The sequence below is a fragment of the Drosophila eugracilis genome, unplaced genomic scaffold (genome assembly GCF_018153835.1).
Source record: "Drosophila eugracilis isolate 14026-0451.02 unplaced genomic scaffold, ASM1815383v1 contig_2167, whole genome shotgun sequence".
Lineage (NCBI taxonomy): Eukaryota > Metazoa > Arthropoda > Insecta > Diptera > Drosophilidae > Drosophila > Drosophila eugracilis.
In genome coordinates, this window is record NW_024573052.1 from 1,704,509 (window position 1) to 1,719,706 (window position 15,198).

Consider the following 15,198-nt stretch of genomic DNA (forward strand, 5'->3'; position numbering starts at 1 on the left):
AGATTCCGCGTTCTCAGACCACTGTCGAAGTCAGCTGGTTGGGCCGGCAAACATGCATGCCCTTTAACGGAGTCTCAATCTCAATTTTAGGATTGAGACTCCGAATGGGATTGGCCGCCCACTACAGCAACTCGACGAGGGCTGAAAAAGGTATCTTTAGTAGGAAAGCAGTTAGTAAAAACAAGTAGAATTCCTTCTCTGCCATAACTTCACACATTATGCATATAACAAAATTATAAGCTCAGACATGCCTAAAAGACAAACTGTCAAAAATCGAGGTCCTAACGTATTATCAAGCCATCGACAAAATTAACCGCTTCCGTTTCCGAACCGAACCGTTTCCGATTCGTTGTTATTCGCCCCACTCGTTACTCGTTATCCTATGAAATGTACAAATGAAAAAAAGAGTAGAGGGGAGGGAGCTCAACGAAACGGAAACCAGGTTCGGTGGTATAGCCAAAGTAGTGGCAAATAGCTTAAAATCTGAACTTGAAACGACACACTCATTTATCTTTACCTTTATAAACACACACATATATATATATATATATATAATAATAATATATATATATTCGAGTATTGAACTATATAACGCTTTACCTCTACTCTCTGCTAGCAAACAAATTTAAAATTCAATTCAATTCAGGAAGTTCTTAGTGCTAAAATAGAGCATTCAATCCATTTACTACCTACCTACCGTATTTTATTTTAAACATTTTCCACTATCCTCTCCACTCCCTCTCTGTCCCTTCCAGAGACCCACAACCTTCTCCCACTCCTCCTCCTTCTACTTCCAGTATACTGGTCGCCCCGCAAGGGAATCGCACCAAATGATAATCTCTTCCACATGTATCTTCACCCTTTAACGTGCACTTTTATTTTCATACTTTCTGAACCAATCCACAAAAGCAATATAAATATCAATACCAAATACCAAATTTATACCAATAAATAAGCCTAAAAACCAGTTCGAATTGATAAGAAATACCCCCACCCACCCTACCACCAATCACCTAATAGACACCACGCCCTGTTCAAACGCTCTAACGCCTCTTTTTGTTTGTTCTCCTGTGCAGGACCGCACAGCATCACCCGCTCCGCAGCTACCTCGCCCACCAGTTCTACCTCATCGCCGCCGTCGCCCCCCACCGCTCTGACCTCGCCGACTAGTTCGCTGAATGGCAGTTTGGCCGCCGCCGTCTACAATCTACACAGTCATGCCCATGGTCATGTCCTTGGTCATGCCACCTCCCCGCCACGTCCTGGTAGCGTCGGCAGCAGTATGGGCAGTAACCTGTGCTCCTCCACTACCATGGGTAACACCGGCACTAATAGCAGCAACAACAACAACAACAACAACAATGGCAACAACACAAACAGCAACAGCAACAATGGCAATGGCAACACTAATAGCAACAACAACAACGGCTCAAGTCCTGGCAGCCAATCAGCGTCAGCGGGCGGTGGTGTTGCCCAGGCAGGCGCTCCACAGCTACCGCTACGCATGCCGCCACCCACTAGCGGTGGCATCAACGAACCCCAAGAGTGTCCCTACTGCCGGCGCACCTTCTCGTGCTACTACTCGCTGAAACGTCACTTCCAGGACAAGCACGAGCAGTCGGACACGTTGTACGTGTGCGAGTTCTGCCATCGGCGGTATCGCACCAAGAACTCACTGACGACGCACAAGAGCCTGCAGCATCGTGGCTCGAGCGGCATGCTTAAGCGGCTGCTCAAAACGTCGGCCATTAAGCATGGTCTTGTTGGGCATGGTCATGGACATGGCCATTTACCGCATCCCCATCATCATGCCCTCTCCCATCCGCGGACTAGCCTGTTCGATTTCACCAGCGAGCTGGGACAGCCGCCACCGGGCATCCAATAGGAGCTAAGTTGGAATGCCATCTTTTAGGGAACGAACCTGGTCGCCCCAGTCAGTCAGAGTCCGAGTCCGAGTCAGAGTTGGACGGACGACCAGTGTGAGCGAGCAGCAGCCAAGACCAGCTACAAATACTTTGCCCATTGTTTTCGCACTGGACCGACGACCACTACCCGACCTTAGCATACCCGAAAAGGCGAAACAAAGGCGGGGGTCGTCCTCAGCCTGCACTAGGTCTTAGCTAATTAATTATTAATTAACACGCGCGTAACTCTAAGCATATTAGGCATATTTTTTGGCGTCAACTGTTTTATTATTCTTATCCCTATGTTTAGGTAATTATTACTATACATGTACGTATATATATATTTTTTTTTTTTTTGTGTATCTTACTCTGTACTATTAGTTATTTGTGCTGCTCTCACCTACTTAGTAGTTGAAGCATCTTCGCTGCTTCATGTGCAATACCTCAAGAATCGTGTAAATAATTTCGATAAATCATAAATACCTCTGGAACTGCTGCACGAGCAGGCCAAAAGCAAAAGCAAAAGCAAAAACAAAACACAAAAAACACACAAAACACACAATTACAAACAGCGTGAAGTTGCGTTTAAAGAATACTTATTAGAATTAGAGTTACATTAACAACAACAAAAACAACAGAATGGGAAGAGAACGAAGGACTAGAACACACGTACACGCACACATACATACACACACAAGCTGGGGGCATGGCCAGTGGGCGAGCACTGATGGGGCATTAACGGTACATATCATGCAACTGCAAACGAATCTGAAGCTGCAGCTTAAACTGAAACTTAAGATAAAAGCAAAGCAAACCGAATCTAAAATAGAATCTGAGCCACCTGTCGGGCGCCATCGGTACTCGGCCCTCGCCCTTCCCCCCCAGCATTGAATTATTTGTTGTTGTTTTTTGCAAGACACAACCACACACACACACACACACACAATCATACGATGTAAACATTACTTTTTTTTTCTAGTTTTTACCCCATAAAAAAGAAATCTATTTTATTTGCCAACTGCTGCGCTAAATAGAAAATGTGCGTTCTCTAAAGAGTCGGATTCCAGTTAAGAAAGAAAAACAGAAAAAAAGATCAAGATCCTACGGATCGGCGGCAGACTAGACTATATAAGATGAGTGTAATTTTTTTTTTTTTATTGCAAAGAAACCTTACTGTAAATGTAGGACTTATGTAAGACTAGTGCGTAAGATTGAGTCGTTGGACTACACAGAGAAAGTTGAACATGCAACAAGCAAGCTAAAACAAAAGCTAAAACAAAAACAAAAACAAAGCCAACCAACAACCAACATACAAAAGAAAAACGTTATCAGGGATAAAATATCAAGTATGTAAGTAGAGAAGAAGAATAACAACTTACTTTTTCTACTTAATCACAAATACGACGAATAAAGTAAAACAAATGAAAATCATTTTTTTTTTTTATATATATAATATATATATAACACAATACATACAAAAACCTATGTGTATGTGTAAGCGAAAGAGAAACAATTATTCTAAAGTCTATGTATACATGTATATACTTTACACCATTTACCATATATACAACATATATATATATATATATATACGATATATACGATATATACCGATGATATACACAAGCCGAAACGAAACACACTCCAGCCGTGTGGTGTATAGATTGAGCTGTAAACCCTTTTTGCAAATCGAGGATTAACGTATTAAAAACAAACAAAAACAAAAACAAAACCGCAAAGTAACTCAGTGATTTTTCACCAGCGAAGTACAAATGTTCTGAAAGTAAATTTAATAACAAGAGTCGTAAGAGCAGAGATCACACAAATATATAGAGAGCAAAGGGAGCGCAGAGATCTAGAGCAGAATCAGAAATCAGAGTCAAAAAATCATAAAAAGTTTGCACTGCCGAACATATTGTACATACCTCTCGGGTTGTTTGGGGGGGTCTAGCTACAGAGCAATATCTATGATCATAAACCAAACAGTTTTTCTTGGGTCTTTGAAAACAGATATATGTATGATAACTAGAGGAAATCGAAAAAAAAAACTTAAAACTGCCCAAACTCAGACGGGATGTGCATAAAAAATACACCCACGAACATCTGTGTTAAGAACAAAAAACAAAAAAGAGAGAAATGTTTCAAAGCTAAGAAAATATGAAAATGAAAGTACGAAGAATGTGTATCAATTCAAAATATCTCAGGAATTTCTTAAATCTAACCAATTTACAACTTATATAATAACACACACACACACATACACAGAGAGAGACACATGCAGGAAATAAATCTTCCAATCAACATACCTCTAAAAGGGAGGGGGATCATATCATCATCAAGCAACATCCATCATCAAGTGCGATAGTTTTCCGATTTCTTGTCAACAAAAAAAAAAAACATAGTTATAGGCGGCGCAGCAAAAACAAAAACAAATACATATACAGATTGCAGTAGTAGGTATAGGAAACAGTTGTAGGCAAGTAATTAGTATTCTTTGTGCCATGCTACCCAGACGATACCCTAGAGTGATCAATATGATCAACATGAGGTTTCCTTATCAGCGTTCAAGCAAAGATCCATCCAGGTTTTAATACATACATTACATAATCATGGGCAGTTTGGCTCTGTAGATCTGACATTGTCTTAAATAATTTATTCTAACTTACACAGATATATCAGCGGATTGTCAGCGGTTGGTGGGATATGGCCAGATATGGGTTGAGATATATACATATATATAGATTGCAATTGGGAATCAGTATAACAGAATCACATTGAGAATGGCGAGCTGCTGTGTGACACAGTCTAGGGTCCTAAGATTCCCTTTTCCATTTATCATTTAGCATTTAGACTTAACTTAACTCTTCCACTTACATTTACTTTAAACGTATTTATGATATATATTCTTTTTTTTTTTGTTAATTTTAAAACTTAATTTTAAATGTGTGTTTTATATACTTTATTATTCTGAACTTGAACGAAATTAACGTTTATTTTTAGTATTTAATTTCTTAAAACTTGTAAGAGAAACTCATCAAACCGATTTATTTTTTGGATGTAACAAGAAAAGAAAAAAATAAGCAGAGATAAAAACGAAAAATAATGCAAATGCAAAACAAACTGTGATCTTAAGAAATCTTTGAAAAGTGAAATTTGAAAGTTTTCATTTTCCTTTTCCATGAACGAAATTCCATTTTGGCTGTTTTTATATATTTTTTAAATTAAATAATATTATTTACAAAAAAGAAAAGAAACGAAAAACAAAATTTATGTTTAGATACTCTACGAAACTGTGAATGCGAACTTTTGTATTATTTTTTGTGCACCTCCTTTATGTATGTTTATGTATCATTTAAACCTATTCAAAATTATACTTTTTGGCATATGTTAAACAATAAAAAAAGCAATCATTTCAAGCAAAACCAAAACACAAACTATATATTTTACATATCTTTACATTTATTATATTTTTTTTTTTAATAATTTAATTTAAAAGCCTTTTCTATGACCTTGGCTCACAGGACTTGACTCAGGGAAGCTAACCAATGCTCAGGAAACTAGTATACTTGTAAGGATTGCCCATTACTAGAACCCTAGAACACCTCCATCGGCCCTAGATCGTACTTATATACTAAAGAGAAGAGAAAACCCAGACAGCCAGCCAGCAGAAAGTAACAAAAAAGAAACCCAAACCAGAAGAAGAATTTCCAACGAAAGGATCTAGCATGGCCAAAATAAACTGATATGAGAAGAAAATGAAGAAAAGACGCATATATTCGTACCATTAATGAGAAGATTTTGAATCATATTAATGTAGTTTATAGCTCTTAACGTTCGTATAAAGATATTCTTAGAAATAGAAACGTATATATGTATACCCCGCACTTTCCCCACCCGAAAAAATCACCTACACCTACACACACACACACACACATACAAATGGTCAGGACACTGAATCTTTCTATCTAAATATCTATTTATCTGTTGTTATCTGTCACTCTCCCATGCGCAAGTACCTTGTACATGTATGTGTGAGCAAAATTTGAATTTGAAATGGAAATCGAAAAAATCGAAGAAAGCATAAAAGCTAAACTTAAAAACTAAAAAAGTAAATAATGAAAATTGAAAATTGAACAAAATGCAACGCATATCACAAAAAAAAAAAAAGAAGAAAAACTTTCAAATAAGAAAAATGAGAAATTATTACAAATTACAAATTTAGAACACAAAACAAAAAAAAACTTAAATTGGAAGCTAAATTAGATAATTGAAAATTATTAGTCAAAATTATTAATTATATTATATACAATACATATGCATACATATACATATATATATATATATATATATATAATTCTCAATGTGTACAGGCATAGGAAGACACATACATATATATGCATATGTGTAATATGCAAAAAGCCAAATACATTTCGGAACTACGCTGTTTATTAATTTAACTTTTCGGTATTTAAAACAAAAATCTGTGATTAACTACAAAATTTAAATTTTTAAAATTAATTGTATAGCGCCAAATAAGCGATAACGATGTTTTAAGCTCTTAATAGCAAGCAAACCAAAAACCATTAAAAACAAAAAAAATAAGCAAATATTTGCGAATCAGACTCGGTAGAAGCAAAAAACGAACTTTTTGGATTTTTATCTAATAGTCAAATACGATGTATATGCGATTGCATTTTTCCATACTTTCGGCTATACATAATAACTCACATGCATATATTTTTCACTGAGAAACGGCGCACTCTCCAATAATGCCCAAATGGTGACCGACAGAGAGATTCCAATTCGGATTCAGATATAGATACACTTGACACGTCCTTCACCGATCAAAGCACAATATATATGCAGATTAGTTGTACTTGAAGGAAACCTGAAAGAACATTTAAAATAATAATATTATTACTATTTTTTTTTTGTAGGATTTACTAGAAATAATATATATAAATATATATATGTAATTTCGAACACTTTTAAAGTCCGAATTTATTAAAGAAAAAAGGAAGGAAAGGAAAGAAAGAAAGAGAAACAAAAATAGGTAACAAAGAGCAGATGAATAATTTAACATAAAGTCAAGCAAAAAGAATTAAACGTTAGTAAATAAATGGCACAAAAATAACAAGAAACTCATTTCATGCATACAAACATACATGTATACAAACTAATTGTACATTTTTTTTTATTACTAACCCTATTGAAAAATCAAAGCAGTTAAGATCGAAAAGAATACAAATATATAGATCACGAGTCAGACGATGAAGTGTATATGATGTTTATCATGACGGATGGCATTTTGCATGCTCAAAAATGGCAAAAATGTTTAACGGCGGCAGGAAAGCACGCATCCAACATAAATATATATAAATAATATAATTACATGTATACAAAGAAAACACTAATTATTAATAAAAACAAAAAAAAAATACAACTTACTTTTCATTGCTCTATGGGAGGGAGGAGAATCTTCACTTTTAGCTCCTGCTATGCATTCAAATAAATAATGAGCGGGAATTTAACTATCGATTACCTATTCCAACTCGATATCCGAGATGTCTTTCGATAGTTCCTTTACGGTTTCCCTATTCATCAACCACATATAGATAATTCGAGTCGATAGTTCCTTTACAGTTTTCCTATTCATCAACCACCTATCGATAACTCCAGTGCAATTGGGGCGTATTGTCGGGGAAAACAAAACAATTAAGCAGACGAGGAAAATACAGCAAAATGGACATGGACATGGACCCGGATATGCCCAATCAGCCCAAGTTCCTGCCCCGCGTCCAGCGGAGCACCGCGGGTACTGCCAACTCCTACGTGGCCACCGCCTCCGGGAATCCTTTTGAAACCGACGAGGAGGATGAGATCTTCAGCAGGCACAAGATGGTTCTACGGGTGCCCAGTAACTGCACCGGTGACCTGATGCATCTGACCGTCTCACGGAACTGGCTCTTTTGTCTGCTGGGCACGGCGGAGCGGACCACATTACTGCGTTTCTTTCTACCCCGTGCCATTCCTCCGGGCGGCAAGTGTAACCATCTTTAACTAGGTCTACTCTACTTACTGTTTTTGTCCTTGTAGAGGTTGCTCTGGAGAAGTATCTGTCGGGCTCGGGCTACAAGATAACTCGGATGTTCCTGGATCCCACCGGGCATCACTTAATCATCGCACTAGTGCCAAGGTCCGCTTCCTCCGGCGTCTCTCCGGACTTTTTGTACATCCATTGCCTGGAGTCGCCACAGGCGCAGCAACTTAAGGTGCGACGCATTGAGAAGTTCAAGGACCACGAGATTACGGCCGTCGCCTTCAATCCTTATCACGGCAGTGAATCAACAACGGGTCCAATTCTGCTCGGCACCAGTCGCGGTCTTATCTTTGAGACCGAACTGAGTCCAGCCCTTGACGGCCACGTCCAGCGCAAGCAGCTCTATGACCTGGGTCTAGGACGCCCGAAATACACAATCACGGGCCTCAAGCTGCTGCGGGTGCCCAACAGCAATCGGTACATAATCGTGGTGACAAGTCCAGAGTGCATCTACACATTCCAGGAGACCCTTAAGGCAGAGGAGCGATCTCTACAGTCGATATTCGCCGGCTACGTAAGCGGCGTGCAGGAGCCGCACTGCGAGGAACGCAAGACCGATCTGACCTATTCGCAGCTCCGCTTTTTCGCCCCGCCGAACGGCAAATATCCAAAGCAGTGGGCGTGGTTGTGTGGCGAGGGCATCCGTGTGGGTGAGGTAAGTAGCTGGTTTAGCTGCGTCCGGCGGTCGACTGACTTCTTTACATTTTCAGCTTTCCATCGAGGGCAACAGCGCCACCACACTGATAGGAAACACACTCATTAACTTGGACTTCGAGAAGGCCATGCACCTGTCGTACGAGGAGCGCCGCCTTAACATTCCCAAGGCATTCGTACTGACGGAGTACCATGCAGTATTACTGTATGCGGACCATATACGAGCCATCTGCCTGCTGAACCAGGAGCAGGTCTACCAGGAACCCTTCGACGAGGCCCGGGTGGGCAAACCCCTGAACATCGAACGGGACGACCACACCGGATCCATATACGTTTATACCACGAAGACCGTGTTCAATGTTAGGGTGACGCGTGAGGAACGCAACGTGTGGCGCATCTATCTCGACAAGGGCCAGTACGAGCTAGCCACAGCGCATGCAGCCGAAAATCCTGAGAACTTGCAACTCGTGCTTGGCCAACGGGCGGACGCCGCCTTCGCGGATGGATCCTACCAGGTGGCGGCCGACTACTACTCGGAGACGGACAAGTCCTTCGAGGAGGTGTGTTTGAAGTTCATGGAGCTGCCAGACAAGCGTCCCATCATCAACTACATCAAAAAACGCCTCAGTCGGATGACCACTATGCCTGTAGAAGTAGAGGCGATGGACGAGGAAGAAGCTAGTGTCTTCAAGGCTCTGGTCATTTGGCTTATTGACCTCTACCTCATTCAGATTAACATGCCCGACCAAAACGAGGAGTGGCGCAAGGCGTGGCAAACGGAGTACGATGAGTTCATGATGGATGCTTCTGTCCTATCCTGTACACGACAAAATCGAGAGGACGTGCAGGATTTGATAGCCGAGCACGCAGATCCCCACAACATGGCACAGTTTGCTATCGCCATCGGTGATTATGATGAAGTCGTGGGGCAGCAACTAAAAGCGGAGTCCTATACTGAAGCTCTGCAAACGTTGATCAATCAACGGAATCCAGAACTCTTTTACAAATATGCGCCCGAATTGATTACGAAGCTGCCGAAGCCAACGGTGGACGCGTTAATGGCCCAGGGATCTCGACTGGAAGTGGAAAAGCTCGTGCCAACGCTCATCATTATGGAAGATCGCGAGCAGCGGGAGCAAACGCAGCGGTACCTTGAGTTCGCCATCTACAAGCTCAATACCACAAACGATGCCATACATAACTTCCTGCTGCACTTGTACGCGCAGCACGATCCAAAGCTGCTGATGAAGTACCTCGAAATCCAGGGCCGCGATGAGACTCTTGTTCACTACGACATCCACTACGCCTTCAAGATATGTCACGATCTGAAGGTGAAGGAGGCTTGCGTGTTCCTGGATTGCCTGCTACGCAAATGGGTATCTGCAGTTGATCTCGCCCTCACGTTCGATATGAAGCTGGCCAAGGAGACCGCTTCCAGGCCGACGGACAGTGAAATGCGTCGCACGCTCTGGCTTCGCATTGGTATGTTTGTGTTATGCCGTCCCATATCAGGTATTTTTTTTATCCTCGGCTTTTTTCAGCGTATCACGACATAAAAGGAACTGACGACGTTAAGAAGGCACTTAACCTGTTGAAGGAGTGTGATCTTCTGCGAATAGAGGACCTCCTGCCATTCTTTTCCGACTTCGAGAAGATTGACAACTTCAAGGAACCGATCTGTGATGCCTTGCAAGTATGAGCAAATGCAAAACATACGTTAAAACTCGATACCAATCAGTTTTCTTGATCTATAGGATTATAATCAGCGAATCCAGGAGCTGCAGCGAGAAATGTCCGAGACCGAGGAGCAAACCAAACGAGTGCGAGAAGATTTGCAAGACATTCGGCAACACAGTTTCACTGCGAATGCGCAGGACACGTGCGGAGTTTGCGAGATGATGCTGTTGGTAAAGCCTTTCTTCGTCTTCATGTGCGGCCACAAGTTCCACAGCGACTGTCTTGAGAAGCAGGTCGTTCCCATGCTCACCAAGGAGCAGGCCAAACGCCTTAACACACTGAAACAGCAACTGGAGGCAGAGGTGCAGACCCAGTCGCAGGCGCTGTCGCTGCCGCACTCGAGTGCCTTGGGCAAACAACAGGCGAAGGAACTGCAGCGGAAAAGAGCACTATTAAAAACCCAAATCGAGGATATTGTGGCTGCGGACTGCCTGTTCTGCGGCCTTTTAATCAATACAATTGACCAGCCGTTTGTGGACGACTGGGAGCAGGTGAATGTCGAGTGGGAGTAGTTCACCCCCACTGTCGTTCAAACCCAAAAATTTATGTACATAAAGAGTATTTATTAATAAACCTACACAAATCACAACAGTTTTGACTAATATAGATGTCCAAAATCTACAGTTACCTGGTCATTGTTCACCTCTCCGCGCAGCCGGTCAGTCCACAATCTGCATACGCAGCTCGTTGGTCACAAATGACATGACTGTGTTAAGCACGGCCTGCTGGATGGACGCGTTTTGAACAATGAGCGGCAGGAGCATCACCACATCGGTGGGATGTATTTCGGCAACGGCCTTGGAAACATGCTGCACCAGCTGTTCGCGCTGTGTGTCCGTTAGATCGTTCATGATGACTTCGCCCAGCGGTCGGAATGAGCCTGTTTAATATGGTATTTGTACATGTTAAGATCGGTAGGGCACAGATAATTTAACTCAACTTACCGCTAGTCATCTTATAAGCAGCTACGCCTCCGGCAGCCCCGCCAACCGCCAGGCCAACGGGACCCAAAAGCATACCGCCCGCAAAAGAGCAGGCGGCACAGATAGCTGCTCCCTTACCGGACTGCTTTACGGCGACGCGGACGTTGCGGTCGTCAGCCACAATGGCTATAGCCTCCATCAACTCGCGCGTATCAATCGGCATCTTTAGGCTACGTGGTGTTTTTGCGAATTTCGCAATATTACAGTAGTATTTCCTGTTTAGACTTTGCACTTTATATGGTATCGAATGTGTCACTGATAAAAACTGTCTATCTGATCGAATCCTGAGTTCTAGTGATGATTTTGGAGTCGCACACTTAATTTTCAAACACGCACAATAAATTTTCCTAGTTTTTGATGGACAAAGTAAAAAAAAAGCGCGCATTAAGTTGCAATAACACTTGTAAGCGTCTCTTGGTGGTGGGCAAAACTCGATTGGAAATGTCAATCAGAGGTGAGCAGAACTCGACTATAGCCGATTTTGAGTAATCGATTATTGGTTAGCTAGAAAATAGCTAACTATCGATAGAGGCTGTTAATAACATCGATAATAGAGCACTTAACAGTTTCTATCATTTAACAGTCAGAGCTCATCACTTAACAGTGAGTGCTCTGCTAAGCTGCGCGTAACTGTTGCCTTTTGTTTTGTTCGTTTTTTAACAAATCGAATGAAATATCTTTGTTTATCACGGATTTTCAATATCGTATTGAATTTCTTCACGTGCGGATTGGTGGCAGATCACTTGACGGAGCAACTTAACCCGTAAAACCGCCTGAAAAGAGCTCTTCCTCTTGGAGACTGGGATGTGCGCAAATCATTTAAATTTTGGACACTTCCGTGTGATTCGGATTCCTCGGGTGTCCATTCCATTGCTAGCCTTATCAAAGGGTCAACCTGTCAAGGAGTAACCAGTGGAATTCTATTTTGGCAGCGATATGTTCGCTTACACCCACGTAAGTCAAGTCCAGTGCGCATGCAGTTTGGCCAGTTTAGGTGTGGGTGGGGGTCTACGTACTGATAATGTGTTTTTAATCTAAACAACAACAAAAAAAACATTGTAAATAACTGATTTTGGCATATCTATGATGTCTTATGTACTTTGTATATTACCACTAGACCACTAGATTATATAGCATGGTCCAGAAATAGCTTAGCCATGCCATTGAAAATGTCATTTTAGCAAGAACATAACGACCCAACCCACCCACAAGTGCTCCCAAACAGCAAACAATTAATCTTTTTATTGGCCTTTTATCACATACGATTCGTTAATTAATTGCCGAATTAGCGTAGCGGTGTCATTAGCAGTTGAGCATTTAAGCCGCAAGACTCTAAATCGGTTGGGGATCCAATTGGGAAACCAGTTGGAGGCCCTCCACAACCGTTCAACTGCGTACGGGGTGCGCCTCCATTACCCTAATTACGGCGATTGGAGGACGAGCCACAGGCCAAGCCCTCGTCGCCGTAATTCGATTCGCAAACAAACGCGTCTGGCCGGGCAAATATTTGCATGTGTGTACTTCCAACGTGCGACTCGGTACTTTTCCCCATTCACTTTTTTATTTCCCACTAATTTGCCATTTGATTGCCATTGCAGGTCTTATGGCTCCTTCTGCTTCTTGTGGCAAGCGCATGCGCGCGGCCAGAAACAACGCAGGACCCACCGCCCCATGGCGAGCACTTCTCTCTACGTCCCCAATCTCGTGCGTCGCTGGAGGAAAGTGCGCAGGGGACAGGCATACTTGATCCCATCTTGAGGGCTGATAATGTTGCAGCAAGCGAAACTACCACGCCATTTACTCTGGCCGAGATGACGGCGCAAAGTACGTCAAATGCAGGAGTTGTAACAGAAACGACAACAACAACAACAACCACGGTCTCGACCACGTCTACGACATCTACCTCGACGACTTCGGCCGCTCCCCTACCGCCAGCTGCTCCTGAGCAACCGGAGTACCAGAAACACTGCTTTTACGCCGAGGAGCAGCTATGTGGACACGCTTTCGACGGACGAACGGATGGCATCGAGGGCCAGGCCTTGACACCGCAGCAATCGGAATCTCAGAATAGAGGAGCACAGGGAAATAGTCAATGCCAGTGTAAGGAGCACCCGACGAGACCCAACTCCTGGTATTGCTGCAACATATCACAACTGACGATGATCTCGAGCTGCAGTAATACATCAAAGTGGATCAATCTGCATGTGCGCAACATGACTATGGAGGACATGGACCTGTCCAATCCAATTTTCCGATCGCTGCAATCCCTTGCCGTTACGGACGGCAATATCACGCGACTGGTGAACGCTTTTCCCCGACTTTCTGCCCTGAAATGTCTGAACATATCGAACAATAATATCTCAGAGATCCATTCGCGGGCAGTCAAAGATGTGCCCCATCTAGAGTTCTTTGGCATGTCAAACAACAATCTGTCGCTGGTGCCTCATCGGAATCAGAACAAGAACATTACGCTGGATATCAGGTAAACTATCAATCACATTAAATATAGCAAATGAGAAAGTCTAACCCAATCTCTACTTTCAGTGGCAATATGCGAATGTTATGTACCCCGCTGAATGAAATCATCTACAACGAATCCATCAACTTCCTGAAACCCCAGCACTCGTACTGCCAATACAATGCCACCCGTACATGGTTCCAATCTACGGACAAGGTATCCGTGGAGCAGCTGGTGAACAGAAAACGATGTTTGACCAACTGTCCGGTGATCCCAAACTACGGCAGCTGCAATTGCACAATGGAAAACAGCATGATCATACAGGATAATCAGTCAAAGCCCCAGTGTCATGTCGACTGCTCCAACTTGGGACTGGTGGAGCTGCCGAAAAGATTGCCGGACAACACGTTTATGCTCAATATTACCAACAACAAGATTACCAGCCTGGGCGATTACTTCCAGACGAATCCCACCTACCATAACATCAACCGACTTTTGGCTGACAACAACCAGATATCCTCCATTTACGAGTTCGAAGGTACCAAGTTCATCGAAACCTTCCAGCGCATCTACATGCGGAACAATTCACTGAGCAAGGTAAGTACAACGCCTTCGTTTCCTAATAGATTCCAGAAACTAAGAGTTCTACTTTACATTATAGATTCCAGAGTATTTCCTAAACAATGCCCTGATGGACTCGGGCCTGGGTCGTCGTATCTACTTGGCTGGCAATAAGCTACAGTGCGACTGCAACTCGGCCAAAACGTTGCAAAACTGGCTAAAGGAGCGCAGCTCTGACATACCCGACTACATGGAGATACGCTGTCGTAATATACCCCAGAGAGTCATTGAGTTGGAGGAGGCCAAGTTGTGTCAATCCCCACCCGACTGGACGGATTATATTTACTATTTGATTGCCGCCGAGGTCATGTTATTATTAGCACTAATTGCCAAGGTGTCCTACGACTATAGGGTCTTCAAGACCGCCGGCTATCTGCCATGGCCAGCTAGCAAGATGCCCAAATTACCCTGCGATTGGCTGTGCGAATCTTAGAGTTGTTTTTTTTTTTTTTTTCATAGAGAGCGAAAGTAGGTTGACTAGGTCTTAGTTCGACCATGACACAATCGCATGACAGAAGAACGTATATCTTCGTACGTGTTTTACCTATCCGACTTTGGAACATTGTGCCTTCTATATAGATATATATATACATATATACATATGTGAACGATTTTTGTTGTTTTTTAGAGTTAAGAACTGTATGGATGTACTTGTCGTAATGTTGTGGGTGAATCTGGAAATATAAACAGAGTAATGTTTGGATTATGTGGTGCTTATCTATCCTCGGGTTTAGTCAGCAG

The 15,198-nt window shown here is 42.4% G+C and overlaps 4 protein-coding genes across 6 annotated transcripts in view; 3 read left to right on the top strand and 1 right to left on the bottom strand.

The window, feature by feature from the left end:
* LOC108102436 (broad-complex core protein) overlaps positions 1-6,017 on the top strand; it is a 94,529-nt gene extending 88,512 nt beyond the window's left edge. For all 3 annotated transcript variants that reach the window (XM_017207415.2, XM_017207413.2, XM_017207416.2), the window contains one exon: positions 1,077-6,017. In XM_017207415.2, the coding sequence (XP_017062904.1) occupies positions 1,077-1,885 (809 nt within the window). In that variant the 3' untranslated portion in view covers positions 1,886-6,017. The remainder of the gene's footprint in view (positions 1-1,076) is intronic.
* A 1,456-nt stretch (positions 6,018-7,473) lies between these two features.
* On the top strand, positions 7,474-10,984 carry LOC108102441 (vacuolar protein sorting-associated protein 18 homolog). The gene is made up of 5 exons (XM_017207435.1): positions 7,474-7,944; positions 8,001-8,659; positions 8,715-10,140; positions 10,200-10,351; positions 10,413-10,984. Exons 1-5 carry the CDS (start codon positions 7,647-7,649, stop codon positions 10,905-10,907), a joined length of 3,030 nt encoding a protein of 1,009 aa, XP_017062924.1. The 5' UTR covers positions 7,474-7,646; the 3' UTR covers positions 10,908-10,984.
* LOC108102447 (protein C19orf12 homolog) lies at positions 10,938-11,825 on the bottom strand. The gene is made up of 2 exons (XM_017207442.2): positions 11,340-11,825; positions 10,938-11,275 (listed from the first exon to the last, which is right to left on the bottom strand). Exons 1-2 carry the CDS (start codon positions 11,761-11,763, stop codon positions 11,055-11,057), a joined length of 645 nt encoding a protein of 214 aa, XP_017062931.1. The 5' UTR covers positions 11,764-11,825; the 3' UTR covers positions 10,938-11,054.
* A 120-nt stretch (positions 11,826-11,945) lies between these two features.
* On the top strand, positions 11,946-15,163 carry LOC108102443 (protein halfway). Its single transcript, XM_017207437.2, has 4 exons — positions 11,946-12,332; positions 12,977-13,860; positions 13,923-14,433; positions 14,498-15,163. The coding sequence occupies exons 1-4, from the start codon at positions 12,315-12,317 to the stop codon at positions 14,888-14,890; spliced, it is 1,806 nt and encodes a 601-aa protein (XP_017062926.1). The 5' UTR covers positions 11,946-12,314; the 3' UTR covers positions 14,891-15,163.
* Positions 15,164-15,198: the final 35 nt, after the last annotated feature.